Below are 22,963 nucleotides of genomic sequence, written 5' to 3' on the forward strand. Positions count from 1 at the left end.
CTATTTTTGCAAAAATTGTGGAGTGATGTCCTTCCATTAGAAATAGCTATTTTATTGCTCACTGAGTAGGTTTTGCTTCATAGTTTTACTGTGAGAGTCATCATTTGTGAACATCATTGGCATAATGAATTCTTATGAGGTTAAAATATTAACCGAGGCTACAGGACCTTCTAGGAAATAACAGAAGAGTTCATCCATCCTCCACACAAGTCAGATAGAACCATCACATCGACTTTGGAATTTAAATGCAGTTTTGACAGATCTAACCTAATGACTATAATGAACTATGGAGCATTCGCCATTGTTTCTCTAATATATATGAGAGAAATATAATATATATCTGTTTCTCTAATCTATATTATATATATATATATATATATATATATATATATATATATATATCATAAGCCAGGATTTGGAATAACCAAACGCACAGTAAAACTGTACCAGCAGCAAACACAGACAAATGTCCTTTCTCCCTTCCTAACACACTCCAGCAAACAGCTTGGAGAGTCAGACCAGTTGTCTCCACCTGGCATCCATGGGGACCCCAGGTTCATGATGCATTCATTACTGGACCATGTGGGAAGTCAGGCTCAGGGACACAGAGCAGCTTTCATTGCTGGTCTGTGTCCACTTCACTGTGCCGCTGGTCCCAAGACTCATTGCTAAGAATCCGGTTTTGTGTGAGTCAGGAACCTAATAGTTTCTTTGAACGAATTCCGAAAATGGTCTGTGCATTCTCTCTCCTTCTTGCTCTGTGAGCTCAGAATGCCACGAGATCTGGGCAGCAGCCCAATAGCCACCGACAGTCCAGTGTGTATGACCTGTCTGGGTTGGTGTAGGAGCCCTTCTTCGAGTTGTCATTGAGTAAAATTTTTCTTCCTCTTCCTCTTCTAAGAGGAAACTGCACATATTGCTAAGGTATTATATAAGAGACTGTGACAATATCCTGACATCAGTACTGTGCCTTCCAGCCTGGCACGTTTCTCGGTGCCTAGCCTGTCCTCAGTCAACAATGGTAAACTCATGAATGCAAGGTTTGGTTTCTGAAATGAATGCCTGTTGCGTGCCAACAGAGTAAGATGGTGTCTTCTGTAACACAGGGTAGTGTCATGGGACTCCAATTTTTTCTTAGGCTCAGAAGAATTTGCTTTATTTCTAACTTCCCAAATCAGTCAATACTCAAAGACCTTGAGTATTCAGAAGTAGATGAGTGTTATACATACTTCCCTCTCCGGCAAAACGGGTGTAAGAATAGCATCTTTCCTTGGGTCATTTTAAGAATTAAGATACAGCTTATAAGGTGATGCTTGGAGTAGCTGGCACAGAATACACACCCAGTAAATGTTTAGTTCTCATTGATTTCTATTCTAATTTCAATTTTTCTGCTCCTGTCTGTTGCCGTCACAGTAGCTCACATTTTCTACAGTGGATCCCTTTCTGTTGGAATGCCTATGTCTGTTTCACATTAGTCCTGGGCCACCTCCTACCCACCTTTGAATTCCCAGCACCTCCCGCCATGCCTTGATTACAACGGGCACTCCATACATACTTATTATATTTTCTTTAATAATTTTTTGCTTAAGGGCACAATCATTTCGATGGATTTTGACCTACTAAGTGACTCGTAATTGCTGTCAGCAGAGCCACAGACGGCCCTTCGCTGTGACGCAGGTTGACAGTGAAACGGGGACCCTTTTCTCCATGTGGGAAAGTGGGAGATCTTAGAAGTTTCTCTGGGTGGAGATGAACTTACCACCTGCTCCCTTCACACACAGCTCCCTACACAAAGGCATCAACCTTTGTTCCCTGAAGATCTTGCCAAGGGACGATCTCAAAGGGCAGTTGAAGCAAGCGTACCATTCCATTTGAGACAAGGACATAACAGGATTGATTGGGAATGGAAGAGACAAAAGTGAAGGACGCCCCAGACACTGGGCTTCTCAAGAGCAGGGAGAGCCATTCATTTCTGAGTCCGCCCCGTGCACCCCAAAGGCACAGACCCCTGCCCTCATTGGGCACTCAGCCAGGGGGCTATCCAGGCGCTCTTGGTGTCATTTTCTAGCTAAGGGAACTTAAACAATTTCTTTAAGCTCTGAGAGCCTCAGTTTCCCCACCTGTATAATGGAAGTCATGATTCTCCTCTTGACCCATCATTCTGAAAATAAGAGAAAATCTGATGTGTACAAAGAGCCAAGTCCTGCCATCAAGTGGGTCTTTGATAACATGAGTTTGATACTTTTTTCCCCACTAAATACCCAGAATCCAAAGCTACCCCCCCCTCAGAATGCTGTATTGGGATACTTCTGTAAGGGAACCAGGCTGAGGGGCTTCCAATGGAAGGCTGAGGTCTGGCCAGGCAGATGAAGGCCTGGGAGCCACTAGCATGATCCAGCCATGTGTGGTTCCAAACCGGCCATTCTGACACCAGGTGGCGCATGCTATGCTAGGCTGTAAAGGGCGCGTGCAGGAAGGAGGCAGTGTCCGGGAGAGCCTGTAGATGTGCATGAAAGCTCTTAGGACACCCAGGCTTGTCGGGGGAGTGGGGCTTAGTCACCTGGATGGCATTTGAGCAGCAACACACGGGGGTGTAAAGCACTGAGGCCCGGGAGAGCGGGGGAACAGCAGGTCGGTAGTGGGGCTGGAACGCCCACTGGGGACTGGAAAGCGAAAGGACCTGCTATCTGATGGCCTTGAGGGCTTTGCTTTTCGAAAAGGAGAACATAGTTTGAAGGAACAGGAAGCGACAAAAGGACTTCGAGTTGCAGAGTGCCGTGATCAGATCTGTGTTGTAGAAATACTGGGTAGAAGGATGGCGTGTCTTTGGGGGGACCGGGGACTAGAAGCAGGCAGAGCTGTCAGAAAACTGTTTCAAGGCTGTCGGTGAGAACCTGCACGGAAACGGGGAGGGAGAAGGCAGCTGGGTGTGAGCTCTGGGAAGGCAGCGGAATCTGACGTAGGAAGACTGGCTGTGGAGTGTGGGGACGAGGAAGGCATCACGGATGAGACCCAGGTTCCCGGCTTGAGGAACGGTCCCCCGCCCCCGCCCCCAGAATAAAAACAGGGAACAGAGGTGTGGGAGGTGGTAATGAAGGGATGAGCTCAACTTCAAACCTGTGGCAGTGGCACTGAGGATGGCCGAGGCGTCCACACGGGGACGCTCAGCATGCACCTGTGTGAGGAGACCCGCTGACACTGGGGAGCGGGAGGGCGCGCCTCCCACGCTCCCGCCGCCGCTGAGCACCGGCCTCCTCTGTTCCCAGTACTTCGTCTTCACGGGGGTGCTGGCCATGGTGACCTGCGCGGTCTTCCTCCGCCTAAACTCTGTCCTGAAGCTGGCAGTGCTGCTGATTATGATCGCCATCTACGCCCTGCTGACCGAGACCATCTACGCGGGTCTCTTTCTGCGCTACGACCACCTGAACCACAGCGGAGAGTGAGTGCCCCCCACCGCGTGTCGGGGGAGCTCGGCACGGGTGGGGAGTGGGACCACGGGGAAAAGGACGGAGGTGGGGGGAGGGAAACCCAGGGACCCATTGAACATTCACCAATTTCTCAACATAGGCACTCTCTAGCTTATGAGTCTAGGCGGAATCTCTAGTTGTAGCATTAAATTAATTACAGATTAATTAGTGAGTTCACGTTTGGACTGAATCCCAGTCCAAGTACCCTCCGAACCTAAGAATTTATGACTCCATGACCTTCAGCAAACTTACAGGGTCTAATTCTCATTTGGCCGTAGCAATGTGAGAAACGGTGGACAGTGAGTGCTGCTGTTTCCAGAAAGGCCTATTCTCATCCCTGGAGCGGTTTCCCTAACTGGTCTCCCAGCGTCCACTCTCACTCCACTCTTCTCAAAGTTACCTGGGCAACTCATTATCCTTTTGAAATCCCTAACGGGCTCCCCTCTGCCTGGAAGAAGTTAAAAGTTCCACCTGCTGATTAAGGACGTCAGAGCTCTCCCCGGGCTGAGCCCCACAGACCCCTCCAGTCTCATCTGCACTTACAGCTTGTGTTCTAGCCATGGGAAACCACAGTGCTTTTTACCAGATGAGCCTCTGCCTGGACCTCCCTCCGGCCTGAGAGCTCCGCCTCTCTATTTCCACCCCCTCGTCCTCAAGGCCCAACTCCAGGACGTCTTCTCAGAAATCAAAGCTCTCGACAATTGTTCCTCATTTTCTGATGCATGCCCGTGATTTTCGTATCATTGCACTCACCTCTCCGTGTCCTAAATATTAATTTTCATGTCTTCCTCTTTCACTGGAAAAAGAGTTTTTAAGGGCAAGGACTATTATTCATGTTCATATTGTTGGCACTTAGTAGAGTGTCGGCAGCAGGTGTCCAATTAAATTGTTGTCGAATGAAACATGAAATGACTGAGGGGCTGAAAGAATGGCTCCCTGGGAATCACATTTCGCCACTGACTCACAGTAAGCTAAGTGCCATCTCTCCTACAGTTTTGGCTCACCATTGGCCATAAACCATGTGTTCCCCATTCCGTAAGGCACAATCTGCTTTTGGACTTAAGTGTCAAACCACTGCTATGAACTGTGCTAAGCCCTATAGATGCACAGATGAATAAGACATTATTTCCATTTTTAAAGAGCTTAGGGGCAAGCAATTGCAAGTAGGTGCACATAGGAGGGCATGTTAGCAACCGAGAAAGCATCACCGAGATTTGGACCATTCACTACATCTGTGAACTGGAGCACATCATTCAACACTGGAGTCTCAGTTTCTTCTTTCCTACCATGAGATTAATCATATCGTGACCACTGGTAGGACAGTTCAAGCAGGCAATGTATGTATGTAAAGTGTTGTTGGGGGTATGGCAGCAAATCAGCACACAGCAAATGCAGTCATTAGCATAGCCACAGACTGAATTCAAATTGGCTGGTTTATTTGGGGTAGCTTGGGGGAGGAGAGAATGGGAACAAATAGCTACACTAAAAATTTATCATCCAATGCTCAATACCCAAAGCTTTGAACTTGTTGCCCAAGGCGTGAATTCTCATCCTGGCTCTGACACAAATCAGCGGTATGACCTTGAAGAAGCGACTTCTCTCTGTGCCTGGTCCCGTCCCCAGTAAAACTAAAGGCTAACAAGGCATATTATATTATGTGTGGTTCACATAATACAGAATGGAATGGAGCTATTAAATTCATATTGTAAAGTATTTACTTGCATGAAATTATTACAATATGAACCAGATAATTCTAAATTTGTAAACATAAACAATATTTTTGCACAAAAGAAAAGGAAATGACATTTAATTGACTCCAAGATATTAAAATCATTGTCTACTCTGGGTGGTAGGCTACAGGACAATTTTTATTACTTTATTTGTGAATTTTTTATTAGCTTCAAAACTCACAATTAACATAAATATTTCTGTAATGAATAACACTCAAATTAAATACTAGTTTTTATGAGGCATCTGATCTCTAAAGGTTGTTATAGACTTGAAAATTACATTATCCTACATATATTTCCACTCAGTTATGTTCTTTTCTATTAACATAGGGATACAGTAGTCTTGATTCAATTATTTTATTAATACAAATAAATTAGTTCAAATGTCCAATGTCCTTGGTTTTAATTCTCTGCCACCCAATATCAAGCAAAGTATTATAAGTTTTTACAAATTTTAGCCATTTGACTCTGTTTGGGAGTTCTTTAAATAATCATAGAAGCTACAAAAAAAAATTCCTTCTAAATTCAAATCACAATTCTTTCTGGATATTCCTTGACCTGGCTGACTTACTCTTCATATTCTGCTGTGTCTACTCAAGCCATATTTTTTCCATCTGAAATACATCAGAAAGACTCAAAGGCCCTTCATAATTTTCTTTTACTTTTCTTCTGAATTTGACCTAGACATCTCTCTCTTTTTTTTTTTTTTTGCTCATCCACTGCTTTCAGAATGATTCAAAAGGTGTTTAGGTTTCCTCTTGAGAGTATGCTTCAGTGATAAATTGCCATGCTTTAAAAAAAGTAATCTGCTTCACAAAGAAAAGGATATTAGAAGTGCCAGTCAGTGCTGGCGTTTGGGCTGCATTCAGCTGGAGCTAAACGTGGCATTTCCTATTCGAACTAAGCCATGCGAACCAGTGATTTTTTTTAAAGCACCACCATGAGGAGTGAGACCATGAGCTGGGAGCTTTATGGGCTGGAAAGAGGGAGATGTGGGCCATTCCCTACGCCAAACACATGACCAAGAGTCGCTTGGCAATGAACTGAGGCTCAGAGATAGAGAGCGGTTTGTTCAAGGTCAAACAACTGGTCAGTAACAGAGCTGAGACTGGAACCTGGGTCTGCATGAGTACAAATCTCATGTCTTTAATCACTTTTTCAGGAGTCCTCAAACTTCAGGGGCCAGAGAATTAAGTGACATGGAGAAAAGGGTGGTACTAGAATACACCTATTCACACACACACACCCAAAAAAATAAGCACTGTAGTGACTGTGAGTGAGTGAGTGAATGAATGAATCCTAGTCCTAAAATGCTGGATGAGACTTTGGGGCTCCCAGTCCAGCCCTCTTTGCTTCAGCACTGTTGGTGGTGGACAGCTCCAGCAGAGCACTTACTCTTGCTGCCTGCCTGTGACCTCCAACTTGACATATCACATGTACTTATCATCCCTACTCTAGAGGCTTGTCAACCGCTAGCTACGGTATATGCCCTGTATCTATAGATCCCTCCCCAACTTTACCTCCCAAGAGTTACTATCCTTTCAGACTAAGCTTTTGTGTCTCCCCTGAACATCCCGCTCAAGCTACATTCTCTTCCTACGTATTTCTATGGCAACAAGGATGTATCCCTACTATGGAGTGTATCATGTTGCAAAATTATCAAATAATTCTCTCTCTCTCTCTCTTTCAGTGGACTCTTTTGAGGGAAAAAACAATGTTCCTTTCTTCATTTCTGTATCCCCGTGTGTGCCTGGCACATGGAAACAGCTCGACAATTATGTGCTTTGCTGGAGCAATAGAAAAGTATCATATAGATAATGAGTATCATCTATTACTAGCTTTCTGATCACCAAGGAAAAGCAGATGGAACTAGAAAGTCATAAACCTGAATACCTCCCCAAGAGAAAGCACGTGTCTGTTCCTAAGTCCCAGTCCTACCTGGAGCACTTACCTGTGCCTTGCCCCTTATATGCTGGGGGGGGGGCATGAAGCTTCATGAGAAGCTGGTCTGGAGCTGGGTTCATGCCCCCATTTCCCTGAGTCCCATGCCACGCCAACTAGTCTCTAATATTTTAATATTTTATCTATTTTAAATATAAATGTAAAAATCTAAGTATAAGGTCTACTGGAAAGTTCTGTCCGTTTTTGGAATAAAACAAAATACAAATTTTCTTACTGACAATATATTTTATTAAATAATATAATTGCCATTATTATTAATGATTTCTTGCCAGCGTGAGGGCAATTTGTATATCCCATTTTTGAAAAATGTTTTTATCTTTTGATGCAAAAAATTGAACCAGTGCTTGTTTGATATCTTCTTCATTTTTGAATTTTTTTTTCCCTTCAAAAAATTTTGTAAGGACAAAAACAAGTGATAGTCGGAGGGTGCTAAGTCCGGGGAATATGGTAGATGCAACAGACATGCTTCTGTAGCATTTCTTCCTTGTTGAAATTTGTAAAAATTATAGTGGCGTAAATGAACTTTATCAGTAGCCATGGGTACACTATCACTTCACACATAAGACTAACGTGAATCAACTTTGTTTTAGTTAATTTGCTACGTCAGTATGTATACATTAAGTGATAAAAATAGAGAGGCACACATGCGCCAAATAAACGTGCTTATGTGTCAAAACTTGTTGTGATAGAAACGGACAGAACTTCCCAGTAGACCTTATATATATTTTATATTAAATACAATAGTCTAATATTTTAATATATAAAATAACTCATATTTTGTGTTAGTTTCAGGTGTGCAGCATAGTGGTTAGACAATCACATACTTTACGAGGTTACTCCCTGATATTTCCAGTCCCCACCTGGCATCATACCTAGTTAGTACTGTATCACTGACAGCATTCCCTATGCTGTACTTTACACCCTGGGACTGTTCTGTAATGATCCATGTGTACTTCTCAATCCCTTCGCCTTTATCACCCAGCCCCCAACCCCCTCCCCTCTGCCAACGATCAGTCTGTTCTCTGCCTCTTTTGAGAGAAAACATCATTATTAATATGAGCGCATTGTCTAAACGCTTGACTCTAGAGCCTTCCACCAGGTATGACCTAAGTGGCCTCTGCCCTTTGGAGGTCAGCTAACTTCTGAATCAGCCCAAGTGGAAACCCCCAGAGCCGCCCCTGTCACCTCATGTGGGGGCTCAGATAACGACTGCCTCTTTCTTTTTATCCCATTTCATTCTGAACCTGTTTCCTAGCAAGTGTCCTTCAGTCCCGCCATGGTTGTGATTTCTTCTTCCAACAGAGATTTCCTGGGGACCAAGGAGGCGTCGCTGCTGCTGATGGCCATGTTCCTCCTTGCCGTGTTCTACCATGGACAGCAGGTAGTAATCTCCCGGTTCGCTCTCACTGCCTTTGGTCACCTGGCCTTTTCCAGGGCCGTAAAACTTGCCCTTCTTTGCAGCAAAGGACTATTAGCTGCTTGCAGCGAGTTGTGATTCTTAACTAATCGATTCCTCACTAATATAGAGTACTTAATAAAAAACTAATCTGGAGAGGATGACAAGATAAACAATGTGGTTTTTTAACTCTTTAGGTATTATATTTCTCTTTCAAAAAGACCACTGCCTTAAAAAAAAAAAAAAAAAAAGAGGACTTTCATTTTAGGCTTGAGGTAAACTGGGACCTCCTCCAGTTCTCCGGCCTGGATAAAATTATGACTCTCGAAGTTGTGTGTGTAAACATTCAGGCGTCACGATCAGCTGAGCCAGGGTCCCAATCCCGCCTCTGCCTCTCAGCAGCTTGTGTCTTTGGTCAAGTTACTTACCTCTCTGAGTCTCAGTTTCCTCATTTCTAAAGTAAGATGGGGACCGCTCACTAAGCGGTAGGGCTGTTTTGAAGAATTGTTTGAGATTGTCGTGTGCAGCATTTGCTCACTGCCTTACGTGAGTACAAGAAGTGCATCGTCTCTCCTGGGTAGAGACAGCACCTGCCACACTGCTGCCACTTCCCTCTGAGCCTCTGCTCTGACAGGACCAGGGTGGGCACTGTGGATAGCATCCCCGGCCCCAACGGCTCCAGTCTCCTGGAGAAGACCCCAAATAATGCCATCGGGGGATATGCTATTTGTGGATCAGGCTGTCCAAGGACCACAGGAGTCGGCGGGGCAAGAAGTTATTCTGCATGGGGGCATCATACCAGGCTTTACCCAAGAGGTGTCGCCTGCTGTTGCCCAGTAGGACTTCTCCATGTGAAGTTAGACCATGAACGTGGTACTCTTCATCACCCAGGGAGACTGTCTCGGCTTGGTAGAGCCAGACCCTGCCGCTTCGTGGCTCTGTTCTGAGTCTCCACGCATCTTCCTTTGGTCTATGCACACTTCAAAAAAAGTAACCAGAAGAGGAGAAAAGCAAAACAGGAAGACTGTCAGCCAGAGCAAAAATAGAAACAGATCGCTGAGAAATCACCGTGGAAACGGGGCAGTAACGAACTCTGAGAAACCAGGAACCCCAAGAACCTGAAGATGCTCTCTATATGAGGTTGTTTGTGACAAAGGGACACGGGAAATGTAGATGAGGAGGAGCAGGGAGGTTAACATAAAACCCGGCAAGCGAAGCCAAAGAGTCCGTGTGTATCAAGTGCCTAGAAGTGCCTACTAGCCCTTCACCTCTATCATCTCTTTTAGTCAAACACAACTGGGAATGGAACTTGCTATCAATCCTGTTTCACAGATGAAGAAAGTCAGGCTACTCAGCTAGTGAGGGAGGGAACCAGCTTGCAGACCCAGACATGCCTCCCCAAGCCCAGCCTCTCCACTTCCGTGACCGGAGGACAACAGGAATGACTTGTCCGCTCCCGGACACAATGGCCCTGGATTTTCAGTCCTCCTCTGTGACTTTGACTTGTTTTATTTCAATTTTAGCAGAATCCATGGTGAAACAAGAACCCAAGTGTCAAAGTTTAGCCATTTCCAGCATTCCTATATTTAGGTCTGTCTGTGAGAGCTGGGGTCGTGTCTTCCATGTCTTGAGGGCTTCTAGTACCAGGGGACAACTCCTCAGGCTGACATGCAAATGACAACCCATTTGGGGGCCATGAAGACACAATCAGACGAGGCTATTCTACAGAAAAACGTCAGCACACTCCCTCAGCCAGGCTGTAAACTGACAAGTGAGAACCCTCAGAGAAAGCTGAGGGAGCGCAAATTCAGAGCCCTCATTCCACAAGAAAGATGTTCCCATCTGCCCCGTCACCTGAAGGAATCACTGCCCGCCCCCTCAGCGCCCCCTTCCTCAGGACCTTTCTAACATCCCGATTTAACTTGGTCCATTCTCCACTTGTCCTGGGAACGCAGATAACCTAATCACAATAAGAGTGTGTATAAGAAAGAATATAGAATGGCAGTGAGGGTCTGAGTGCTTCAGTGGCATCCGGTAATTTACTTTTTTATTTTTAGCATTCAGAAGACTTTGAAATCACTTAACTGCATCCCATTACTGCAGCTGCAACAGGTATAGGCTTGGAGTGGCGTGGGTAAGACACAAACCCCAACTGGGCCACTTGGTAGATGTGTGACCTTCAGTAATTGACTGAACTCTGCCATCTGCTTTCTCACCTCTAGAATGGGTAGGGTACCGACAAGTTCCATGGGGTTGTTAATAGTATATAATGAGACTGTAATTATTACATACTTATCCCAGTATTTTGCACATAGAACACATGTCCAAAAACCATAAGCTCTTAGTAGTTTACTTTGAAAACAAGCCTCTGAGACCAGCAGGGAAAGTGTTGTTACCCCGAGGCAGGGGCAGAGGCTGAAGTCACCTGAGGTCACAAAGCCAATAAGGAAAGCCAGACAGAAACAGGCCCGTTCTCTTTCTGCCACATGCCGCTCGCTGCCAGAACTGTATCCGTTCAGGTGTCAGCTGTTCCTAGCGTCTGTCAGGGTCCCGTTCATCCGGATCAAGCCTGTCCATTCCTGGGTTTGCTACCTGCCTCTGCCAGTTCCCCTTGGTGACTCAGAAGCCCTCTGTGTTTATTAATAATGCCCACTGGTGCCTGGTACACAGCAGCCTCCCAATAGAAGCATCGTAATTATACGTCTCCAGAGTGACATAGGCAGTTATGTAATAACTGCACAGCTGGGGAATTTCATCCTACACATATGTGAATGCGATACACCCAACTCTTCTTCCTCCTCCTCCTCCTCCTCCCCCCCCCCAGGCAAGGGAATATTCTGAACTTGGACAGGAGAGCAGACGTCAGACACCTCCCATCTTGTGCTCTGGCATCTCCGTTTATGGCAGAGGAAGCCACACCTGGGGACAGAGATTATTGACGTCATGTCTCCAGTCACTGACTTCTGGGTCTGATAAAGAAGATACCGGGATTGTGCAGCTTGGAAAGAAAGACCCAAGTCTTGGAAATATAGATTCTAAAGTTTGAGTCCTGGCAACGCCAATGGAAGGATGCGAGACCCCGAGAGATGCAAGCTCCCAGAGCTCTTATTTCTTTCCCTATAAAATGAAAGGGATGATCGTTATCTACAGAGTTGGAAAACAGCTGAATGAGGTCACATATATAGAGTGTAGGGGGTTCAGAGTCACAGCTTGGATTCAGATGTCCTGAGTTGACAGCCTCTATTTGGGAGAATGTAAGCGACTGGCTTCAGCATCTTTCAACATAATCTTAGCAGATTCTGACCATCTCCTGGCTTTTTGGGGTGAAAAGATGTTCTGGGCTTATACGTTTTCTTCTGTAAGTTTCAGCCTCTACCACAAAGAGCGAATGGTGATTTAGTAGGAACGGCACTTTGAAACCACAGTATCGACACCGAGTGTGTTCACTGCTATGTTTCTAGACCTTGACTTCAGTGGGCAGAGCTGGGAAACAGAGGTACACATCGTGGCTGCACAGGGGACACTCCCTTCATCATCAGGACCACATGCTTGTGACTGAACCTCATCAATCATCTGCCTGCATGGTCCTTTTTTCTGCCTCCCAACTCCAGTTCTCGGTGACACCAACACAAATACTCACTTGCTTTCCTCGATGTTCACGTCCAGTAGCCCAAGAAGAACAACACACACACAGCAGTGGGGTCGCGGTAGGCGGTCTGAGATGCTTTTGGACTCGTCCTCCGTGCGTGGGTCACAGATCACGCGTTAGAGGAAGTCTGGAATAGTCGCTCTCCTCGCGGCTCTCCGTGTCGTTTCATTTGCTTATTTGTGTTTGTTGGCCACAGCGTTTTTCAAAACCAGTTTAGTTTTACCACGAAGTGAGATGCTTCCATGATTCAAAAGCCACGTTTGTGAGACAGCGTATCATTTTAAAAGTGTGGACACTGTCCTTTTTCTTCACCTTGTTCCTTCCCTTCATCTGAGGGGTAAATGATTTTTTATGGGTTTTGTTTTTGTTTTTGTTTTTTTTTAAATTTTGATTTATACTTCAATTTTTCAACAAATAAAATTTTCAAAAATAATAAATAAATAAGAGAAAGACAGAGAGAGATGTAGTTACTTTCCTTAGAGGAAAGGAATACTATGCACACTTTCCTCCACTTTGGAGACAGTCCATCAAAGCAGAGAGAAATCGTCTTCATTTCTTTGTCTCTTTTTATGGCTGCTGCATGCGACAGTTCATTGACCGACAAAGTGAACACTTGGGTTGTTTCCAGCTGTTGCTGTTACAAATCCTGCTGAATAAATAACCTGCTGCCTCCGTCTTCTCACATGCTTGCCACCCACTGAGACTATCATGTAAGACAAAGGAAAAAAATGATCTAGATTGTTTTGTAAGCCCTCGAATTCAGGCCGTCCAACCATGTGTTGAACCGTGCGGCATCCTAGTGTTCATTTCAACAGGTCACAACTCCTAATGAATGACACCCCCACAGCTGTGGTAAATGCGTTTTATCCTTTAGAAAGGAAGTTGTCCGCTTGCCAAGGCAAAGGGAAGCTAGGACAAGCAGGAACTAGCGTGTAGAGGACCTACTATGAGCTGCATGCTTCATCTAGGACTTCCTGTATAATTCCTGTTCCAATCTCGTGTGGTCATTGGTGTTCATCCCAACTTTAGAGATGAGGAACCTGACGTGAAGTCACTAGCCCAGGTCACACTGATTGAAGTGGGACCAGGATGCTAAGCCACATTTGTCTCAACTAAATCCAGGACCCTTCTATTATTAGCTCATTCAGCTCTTCCTTATTGCCTAGTGATGAAGAGCTCGGACCCTAGAGTTGGACTCTGGAGCTCAGCCCAAATCCTGGCTTCTCGAGTGTGGCTTCAGCCAACGTACTTACCCATGTTTGCTTTCATTTTCTCGTCTATAAAATAAGGATGGAACATAATAATTCCTATTAGGGTTTTTATATGAATGAAAGGATTGAAGGTATGTATATTGCTTAGAACAATGACTGGAATAATAATAATAAGTATCATCTAAGTCAGGGGTCCCCAAACTTTTTACACACGGGGCCAGTTCACTGTCCCTCAGACCGTTGGAGGGCCGGACTATAAAAAAAAACTATGAACAAATCCCTATGCACACTGCACGTATCTTATTTTAAAGTAAAAAAACAAAACGGGAACAGATACAATATTTAAAATAAAGAACAAGTAAATTTAAATCAACAAAGTGACCAGTATTTCAATGGGAACTATGTTCCTCTCACTGCCCACCAATGAAAGAGGTGCCCCTTCAGGAAGTGTGGCGGGGGCCGGATAAATGGCCTCAGGGGGCCACATGTGGCCCACGGGCCGTAGTTTGGGGACCCCTGATCTAAGTGTTAGCTGGCTTGTTTATTACAGCTTCTTTGTTGAGTCAATAAATCTTGATTGAACACCTGCCTGGTGTTGAGCAGGTGGGATACAGGGTGAAGATGTAATGGTGAGCAGGGAAAAGGACCCCTGACCTCCTAGCACCTGCAAACTAGTAGAAGACATGGTCATTATCAGATAATCACAGGAACAATTATAAAGTTACAGGTGCCATAGTCCTGGGAAGGGGAGGGCCACAGCCCTATGAAATGCAACCGTCCTCTGGTCTCTGGGTGTCGGACACAACGGCTCCCATGGCGTTCAGACGAGGTTCTGTTCCGTCTATGAGGGGTTCCCGGGGAGCTTTCCCCACCTGCCCCAGGTTTGCCTGGAGCCTGTGCCCTGAGAGTCTGTCTACCTGTTTCTTCTCTCTCCCTCTCACATGACCTGCAGCTGGAGTACACAGCGCGCCTGGACTTCCTCTGGCGAGTTCAGGCCAAAGAGGAGATCAACGAGATGAAGGAGCTGAGGGAGCACAATGAGAACATGCTGCGCAACATCCTGCCCAGCCACGTGGCCCGCCACTTCCTGGAGAAGGACCGAGACAATGAGGTGAGCCCAGGCTGTCCGGGGCGAGGGGGGCGTGGCCCTGGGCGTGGCCCTGGGGCGGGCGGGCTGTTGGACACGTGATTCCAAGCTTTAGGAGAAATCCACTGTCCTCCTGTGAGCACGTGACCATGGAGGCCACGCCTACCACATGGTGCCAGGCCACCCAGACTGCCGAGCGTGTGAAACTTACACACGGACTCCTAGCCTCCGGTCCCACATCTGTATCTCTAAGACGGACATAGAAGCGATCCATTGCAAGACTTAATTGGAATTGTAAAGTTTCATATGTGTGTGCACAAATTTTTTAATTACTTATATATAATTTAAAGGAATTTATTTACATATCTACGTAAATTTAAAAGAATTTAAAGCAGATCTTGAAGAGATATTTGCATACCATATCCACGGCAACATTATTCAGCATAGCCAAAGCTGGCAGCGGGCCGTGGCGGTCCCCTGGAGGAATGCATAACAAAATGTGTACACACAAGTGGTGGGACAGTGGGCTGCCTTCAAAAGGAGGGAGACTCTGATGTGTGCTCCAGTGTGGATGAACCTGGAGGACAGGGTAGATGAAACAAGCCAGTCACAAGAGGATGCATTCGGCATGATTCCGCTTACAGGAGGCTCTAGAGAAGTCAAATTCAGAGAGACAGGAAGTGGTTGCCAGGGGCCGGGGGAGAGACGGGAAGGGAGTTACTGTGTAACAGGGACAGGCTCAGTCTTGCAAGATGAAGAGTACTGGGATAGATGGTTGTGATGGTTGCACAACAATGTGAATGAACCCATACCCCTGAAATGTACAGTCAGGAACAGCTAAGATGGTAAATTATATGTACTGTATCACAATTTTTAAAATAATTTGTTATGGTAAAAATACCTGTGTGTATATACATGGATACATATGTATATATGTATGGTACATATGCATATGTATGTATATGTATGTAGCTTCTTAGCACATTGCCTACCTATGTAGCAGGTGCTCACAAATGCTCTTTTTATTTAAAACTGATTTCCTGATAATATTGCCCATGAAGGGTCACTCAGTGAAGTCCTTCCAGCCTCATTCTCTGATCCCTGCTGAGCAAGGACCATCTGAAAGACCCGAGGGATCTGGCATCTGTCCCGTCTCAGGTGGTGTCCTGGACACGGCAGTGAAGCAGGAGACGGTCTCATGCCCAGAAAGCTTCCCCGTCAGATGTGGGGAGGGACAGCGGTTCTGATAGATCTAAGAAAAGTAATATTTTTTCTCACATTACAAATGAACTCAGTGTGACTCAGAGAGGTTTGGTAATTTGTCCAAAGCCCCACAGTTACTAGTTGGAGGCACAGAATGGCTCCTCGGGGAAGCCCGTGGTGAGGGACCCTGGGTGCAGAGCGCAGAGCAGCCTGAGTGAAGGGCCCAGGAGGCAGGGAGCAGGGGATGAAGCGGCGTCGGTCACTTGGGCTGGTGGAGCTGCTTTGACAGTTGACTGAAGAGTGGCCCCACCGCTCCTCGGTATTTCGTAGGATTTATGTGGTGGCCCCTGTGGTACTGGGAACAGCTGTGGACAACTGATGGGTGACTGGAAGGACCTGGTGGGTCCATGGACTCGATGTCCCAGGTAAGAAGTGAGTAGTATGCCTGACCAGGAGGCAGCACAGTGGATAGAGCGTCAGACTGGGGTGCCAAGGACCCAGGTTTGAAACCTCAAGGTTGCTGGCTTGAGCGTGGGCTCATCTGGCACTCATCTGGCTTGGGCTTGAGTGTGGGCTCACCAGCTTGAGTGCAGGGTCTCTGGCTTGAGCGTGGGATCATAGACACGACCCCTTGGATGCTGGCTTAAGCCCAAAGGTCTCTGGCTTGAGCAAGGGGTCACTTGGTCTGCTGTCTGTCTCTATCCGTCTCTCTCTCTCTCTCTCTCTCTCTCTCTCTCAAAATAAAAAAGTGAGCAATCGATGAAAGCATGTTGGAAATTGGCCCAGTGATCTTCTGAGTCCCTCTAGCCAATGGGAACCATGGAAACTGTCAGCTAATCACATCTCTCTTCCCCCAAGTTGATTTGAGTGGCAGCGGAACTGCCCTCCCAGGGAAGGAGAGGCACTTCCATTTCAGCAAGTGCCCCCTCTGGGCCAGCCACTCGGCATGCGTTCGCTCAGTTCATTCTCACAGTGATGCAGAGGGGCTGGGGCTGTGCTCCATTTCACAGAGGAGACAGAGAGGCTCGGAGGAAACAGATCCACTCCCCCACAGGATAAAGGGGAACGGTCAGAGAAAGCTTCCTGGAGGGGTCCTCCCTTGTGCTCAGTCTGACGAATGAGGAGATAGCCGTTTGCTCAGTAATCCTCAGTACAATATTGACTGCACACCTACCGTGTGCGAGAAACCAAAGAGGCAGGGCGAGAAGCATCCAAGCAGAAGGACAGGCGCTGAAGCAGGGGGGACAGAGGACACTTGGCGCAAGCTGGCAGCACAGTGTGGGCAGGGCGCAGCGGGAAAAGTGGGGCGATGGGGACAGCTGCAGGCACAGGCAGGGGCCAGGTCAGGAAGGGACCGCCGTGCCCTACCAGTGGGCAGGGACCCATGTGGTGACGAGTGAGCCGCAATGGGATGTTTAGTTGTGCACGGCTGGCTGGCTGGCGGGCCGATGCTTGGGCCAAGTGCAACCTTTAGCCTTTGGCCACAAAAGGACAACTTTCTCTGAGCAAAGCAGACTAAGTTTTTCAGGGATCTGAGTCACAACAAACATTTGGCAGATATTTATGAGGCACAGGCTGTGCAACAGGCATCACAGTAGAACCACACAAGGTCCCTGGTGACCTATCTAGACGAACAAGGACTTCCCATCACCCAGCTTGTACATTCAAATGGGGGCAGAGAGATGACAATCACACACGGGCGCACACAAGGGAACATCACGTTGTGATGGGTGCTCCAATGAGCAGGCACAGGTCACCTACTTGTCAGTGCCGGGCAAGGGCAGGTGTGGTCAGGGGAGCCGCTCTGTGGTTGGTTGGTTGGTTGGTTGGTTGATTGGTTGATTTGCCTATTTGTTTTAGTCTATGGATTTGGTGCCTTTAGGCATAGAACAGGCTCTCCAATGTATTCATCTCTCTCTTGCCACTTATGTTATTATTGAATACATCAAGATGTCTGGCTCTGTGACCCTTGCTTTAGGAGAGAACTGGGTGAGACCCCCAGGGTCCCTTTCCCATCCGAGCTGCCACAGAAAGACCAAGGGGAGAAGGCCGGTGGATGAGTAACCCGCTGTCTGAACAGTCAGCTCTCGATGGACTCGGGCCCTGGGGCGTCTCTGGGGTACAGATCCAGGCACCACCCACCCTCCTCAGCTGATGAAGTTCTCTGCAGTTCGGTTCAGGTCCAGTTTCCTCAAGGCTCCCTAAGGTCGGAGGCTTTGTTGCAAGAGCTTCTCCACGAAGCCAAGAAAGCAGGGAGAGTGTGGGCGTGCGTCAGCCGTGACCGCCAGAGGGGGCAGTGGGACACGTGACCGCCAGAGGGGGGGCAATGGGACTCGTGACCGCCAGAGGGGGCAATGGGACACGTGACCCCCAGAGGGGGCAATGGGACACGTGACCCCCAGAGGGGGCAATGGGACACGTGACCCCCAGAGGGGGCAATGGGACATGTGACCGCCAGAGGGGGCAATGGGACACGCAGCCCTCAGAGAGAAACCCCGAGGAGACAGGAGAAGGCAGCTGCTTCTCCCGGGATCCGGGAGCAGTGGCAGGAGCGTGGGCACCCGGCCTTGCCCAGGAAGGATGGCAACCAACCCGGGATGCTGGGACTCTGGGTCATTAGCTGCACCCCGGCCAAACCCCCACTGAGCCAAATGAATGGCAGGGTCAGCCTTAGTCACAGGCGTGAGACATGTTCCGTAAAACGTCTCGTGGAGATTCTTTGAGGCTCCATAAATATTTAAAGAGTTCACACTCAAGTAGGAAGTGTTCAGCTAGCCTAGAGAATTTTCGCATGAGGATGAAATACCATTTACTGAGCACCTGCAGCATACTGGGTCCTGAGACCTGAGGAAAGTGACCTTTTGTTTGATGCACAACTTGAAGAGGCGAATTCCACCAACCCCGTGTTATTGATGGAGACACTGGGCTCAGAGAGGTCTGTGGCATGCCTGGCTTTACTTCAGCAAAGCTGTGACTCAAATCCAGTCCCTTGGATTCCTTCCATCGGGGCCACAGTGCCTCCTGTCCACGCTGTCACCCCTGGGAATGTGGCTAGACTGGGGGGTAGGGTGTGTGCTTAAACTGTGTAATTAGAAGACTTTGAGATATGTGCGTGCAAATGTGAATGTACGTGTGGAAGACTTGGTGTTAGCATGTGTCTGAGTGTGCATGCATACGTATAGGAGAGAGACAGTGTCCTGTGTGTAGGGGTGACAGAGGCAGGATTGCTGGAACCTACAGAAACTCCAGTTCCAGGCTCTGTTACCATAAAAGGCATGTTTAGCATCACCTCTTGCTGCAGATCTGAACTCTGATATAATCCCCTGAAAATCTGATAAGAGGACACCCGTGAGTTTGGGTCCCAGCTTCCGTGGGGCCCCAGCAGTGCTCACAGATGTGAGCAATAAAGAAGCAGGAATGATTATCCCCATTTCATAGATGAAGAAACTGAGGCTCAGAGAAGTAAAAAACTTGCCCAAGGTCACGAAGCTAGTGAGTAGGGAGCTCAGATTCAAACCCAGGGATGTGCAACTTCAGAACCAAATTTAGTTCTTTTTTTATCCTCAGACTTGTTATTAGGGGCATGAGTGGGCGAGAAGGGGGAGCAGTGACAAGCGGCGACTCACAATCCACACACAGGGTGTTGGACAGAGCCTTGCCCTCTGGAACACCCTGTCCAACCCCGTTCCAGCAGCGTCTCCCACACAGAGGCTCTGGCAGTTTCCGCCACTCTGCTGGGCTTTTGGCTGAAAACCGCGCTCACCACCCCTGAGCAGGGACGTCCCTGCAGATAAGGCTGGCTGGGCCGGGTCATCAGTGTCAGGCGGCTGTTGCTGAGTCCCGGGAAACTGCCACTACCTAGCTGTGACCTAGGGGCAGCTTACTCAACCTGTCTGAGTCCATTTCCTCATCCAGTTAATGAGGGAGATAATACGGCCCTCACTGAGCTGGTGTGAGAATTAAATTGGGTAAGAACGCACGTGATGCCCAGTGCAGCCAGGTGCGGGGTGGGTTCATAAGGTGCACTCGAAAGCCTGAGGCCCTGGGTTCCATCCGGACCTCTCCTCTTCCTCCCTGTGGGACTGTGGACAAGTGATCACCCTCTCTGGACCTTATTTTTCCCACTGACAAAGTCACATTTCCCGCTTCGATGCAACAGTTACAACATCGATGCAAGTTATTATGCGTAAGGCGCTTCGATGGCACTTCGCACCTTCTGAGAACACAAAATTGTCGGCGACAGACGATTATTTTTGATAAATGGGAGCTGTCATTACTTGGTCTGCTCCTACCCATTCCTTCACTCATGTGTTCAGGGGACACTTGACGGAGGGCCAACCATGTGCCAGGTATTGTTCTAGATCCTGGCATTCAAAGAGTGAACAGAGAAGACAAAGTCCTGGCCGATGGGAAGCGTGTGTTTTCACGGGAAGGCAGATGTTCAAATGAATAAATACACAGTGCAGTGCCTGGCAGTGATGAGTTCGAGGGGAGTAAAAGAAGCCAAGTGAGGGTCTACGGCATGTGAAAAGGATGGCATTTATATTGGGGGGCAGTGTGGAAGCTCTCTCCAAGGAGTTAACATTGGAGCAGAGACCTGAATGTCATGAAAGGGTCCTAATAAGGTCAACAGGTCACAGACCTTGTATCTCCCTTCAGAAGGAGGGCTGAACTTCCGATAGGAAACATAGTCCTTGAAATCAGACAGGGCTGGGCGGGGGAAGGACCAGATATAGTTCCCTGAACAGAGGAAACAAGTCTTTATCTTGGCATGGAGGTAGGAGGGCACATATGCTCAGCATCCTCTACAAGGCGCAATCCTGTACGTCCAACCGGAGGAAGATGACAGTGAGGCCATAGCTTGTCTCTACTCATCGGGCCCGCCCCAGTCCACAGTATTTTTATCTTCTCTGGGCCCCAAATAGCAAGACACATATGGCGCCCTCAACGCAGTTGATTGGAGACAGTGAAACGACAGGCTCTCTCTGACGGTATAGGCAGGTGGCTGGAGCTCTTCCGGGTTCCCCTGCAAACCCCGCCTCCCCTCCTCCCTGCTCGCTTGGCTGGTGGGCACTGATTAGCCCCAGCTGTGTCAGTGACCCCACACGCCCTCTAGCACCCGGCTCAAAGTCATCAATAGGGGGCGCTGGGTAGGCGATCAGAGGGAGGGGGAGAAAGAAGGAGGTCAGGATATTTATTCCTTGGTCCACTTTCTTGGGATCATCTGTGGCTATCAGTGTCCCCCACAGAAATTGACAGCTCCTCTCAAGGCCACTGCTGTGCTGTCTCCAATGTCAACCAACCCATTCCTCTTGAGCTCCGCTCAGCCAGTCGAGGCCGGGATGGTAGCTCTGAGGGAGTTCTCAGGGGTCCCCTGCCTTCAGTTCCCAGTGAAGCCCTTTCTAAGCGAACCCTCCTTGAACTCTTTTACTTTGAACCTGCCCCCACCGCTTTCCTGTTGGCCCCCTAACTGACGCAACAGTGACGACGCAGGGTGACAGCCTCGTGAGGTCCGCAGTCTTGGGAAGCTGCTACCACCCCAGGTCACAGGGACAATGGTTAGAGCAGTTCCTGGGACCCACGAGAGTCGTGGCCCTAGGAGAATGCACATTGACAGGGGCTGAGCAGCCACTAGACAACAGAGCTGCCACCATCCAGGCGCACAGGGGACGAGGGGTGTCCTGCAGGGCATCCCGGGGAAGTCTGGGCAGAAGCAGAGCAGGAGTCACCGTCCCCTTCTGCAGCCAAGAAACCGAGGCAGAGAATTTGCCCCACTTGCCTGAGGACAGGGGCTAGATCTGGGGTGAGGGGGTGTCCTCTCTCCTCTTCCCACCTTCCTGCCTTGACACAGGTTGGGAGGAGCCTCTCGCAACACCGTCCACCCTCTGGGACGGAGCGAGGAGGCCATCTGTCCTCTCCTGCCATCTCCCACCCGGTTCTTCCCACAGGAGCGGCGGAGATCATGGGGAGACCAGTCATTGAATCCCTGTCCATCTTATTTCCGCTGAGACCTGTTGGTTCCGAAGATGAATAAGTGTCTCCTCCCACGGGGCCAGCGCAGTGGTACAGGACCCCATGAGGGTGGAGTCCCTCCGCGGTCCAAGGGCTCTGCCTGCGCTGGGAGAAGGAGTCAGACCAGGGCTGCTCTGCCTCACGGGAAGCAGCAGGAGCTTTGCCCTGAGAGCCTGTGTCTGGGGCGGGGCTTGGTCCCCTGCTGCTCCACTGGGCTTTCACCTTAGAATAGCGCTCACCACCCCTGGGCAGGGAGCTTCCGAAGACGCGGCAGGCTGGGCAGCCGGTCATCAGTGTCAGCCAGGGTATCGCTGAGTCCTGGGAAACCCACTTCTCTCACCGTGGAAAGAAGCTTTACTTGGAGCTGCAGGAAGGCCACTAACAAGGTGCTAGACAGTCTGCACAGCACCAATTCCACCCCTGCCACTAACTAGCTGTGTGACCTGGGGCGGCTTACCCAACCTCTCTGAGTCCACTTCCTCATCCCATTAATGAGGAAATAATACTGCCCTTGCTGAGTTGTTGTGAGAATTAAATTGGGTAAGAACACACACGGTGCCCAATGCAACCAGGTGCGTGTCAGGCTCACACAGTGCCCTCGAAAGATGAGGCCCTGAGTCCAGGGCCTCCCGGCCGCCCTCCTCATCAGACAGCATCAGTCAGTGCGGAGCGGTGAGTCCCTTCCCACCCCCAGTCTTCAACAGGACGAGCAGAGGCGAGAGCCGAGTTCATGTCAGGTCTCTTCAAGTTTGTACACGTGCCCCACCCACCGATGTCAGATCCACCCTCTTTCCAGATGAATGAACCAGACCAGTTTCCAGGCCCAGTGAAATTTATTCCTAGGCATGGTCCTGCTTATCATGGTTATCACTGTTGTGAGGTAGTGGCTATTGCTATCATTATTATTATTACTCTTATTACTACTAGAGCAGCAGGGGTCCTGCAGTCAGACTGCCTGGGCATGAATTCCAGCTCCGCCTCTTAACAACTGTGGGGCCTATGATTTCCCCGGAGGTAAAACCAGTCCTAACTGTACACACCTCGTGGGGTCGTTCTGAGCATGAAACGAGATGATGTTTGTGTAGGTGTCGTCTCAGACCTGTCACAAAGTGCTGCACGGATGCAGCTGACATTGTTAGCATCATCTTTATTATTGGAGCACCGGGACACTTCGGTGACTGGCCAAGACTGAGAACAAACGCTGAGTGAGAAGAGTGTGGGAGGTGCTAGGCTCCATTAGAACACT

General features: G+C 48.4%; 1 protein-coding gene across 1 annotated transcript in view; it reads left to right on the forward strand.

The window, feature by feature from the left end:
• Positions 1–22,963, forward strand: part of ADCY8 (adenylate cyclase 8) — a 176,194-nt gene that overhangs the window by 140,559 nt on the left and 12,672 nt on the right. The window contains exons 12-14 of the mRNA XM_066265646.1: positions 3,267–3,439; positions 8,462–8,540; positions 14,368–14,526. Of these exons, the coding sequence (XP_066121743.1) occupies positions 3,267–3,439; positions 8,462–8,540; positions 14,368–14,526 (411 nt within the window). The remainder of the gene's footprint in view (positions 1–3,266; positions 3,440–8,461; positions 8,541–14,367; positions 14,527–22,963) is intronic.

Source organism: Saccopteryx bilineata, chromosome 3 (genome assembly GCF_036850765.1).
Source record: "Saccopteryx bilineata isolate mSacBil1 chromosome 3, mSacBil1_pri_phased_curated, whole genome shotgun sequence".
In the NCBI taxonomy this organism is placed as follows: domain Eukaryota; kingdom Metazoa; phylum Chordata; class Mammalia; order Chiroptera; family Emballonuridae; genus Saccopteryx; species Saccopteryx bilineata.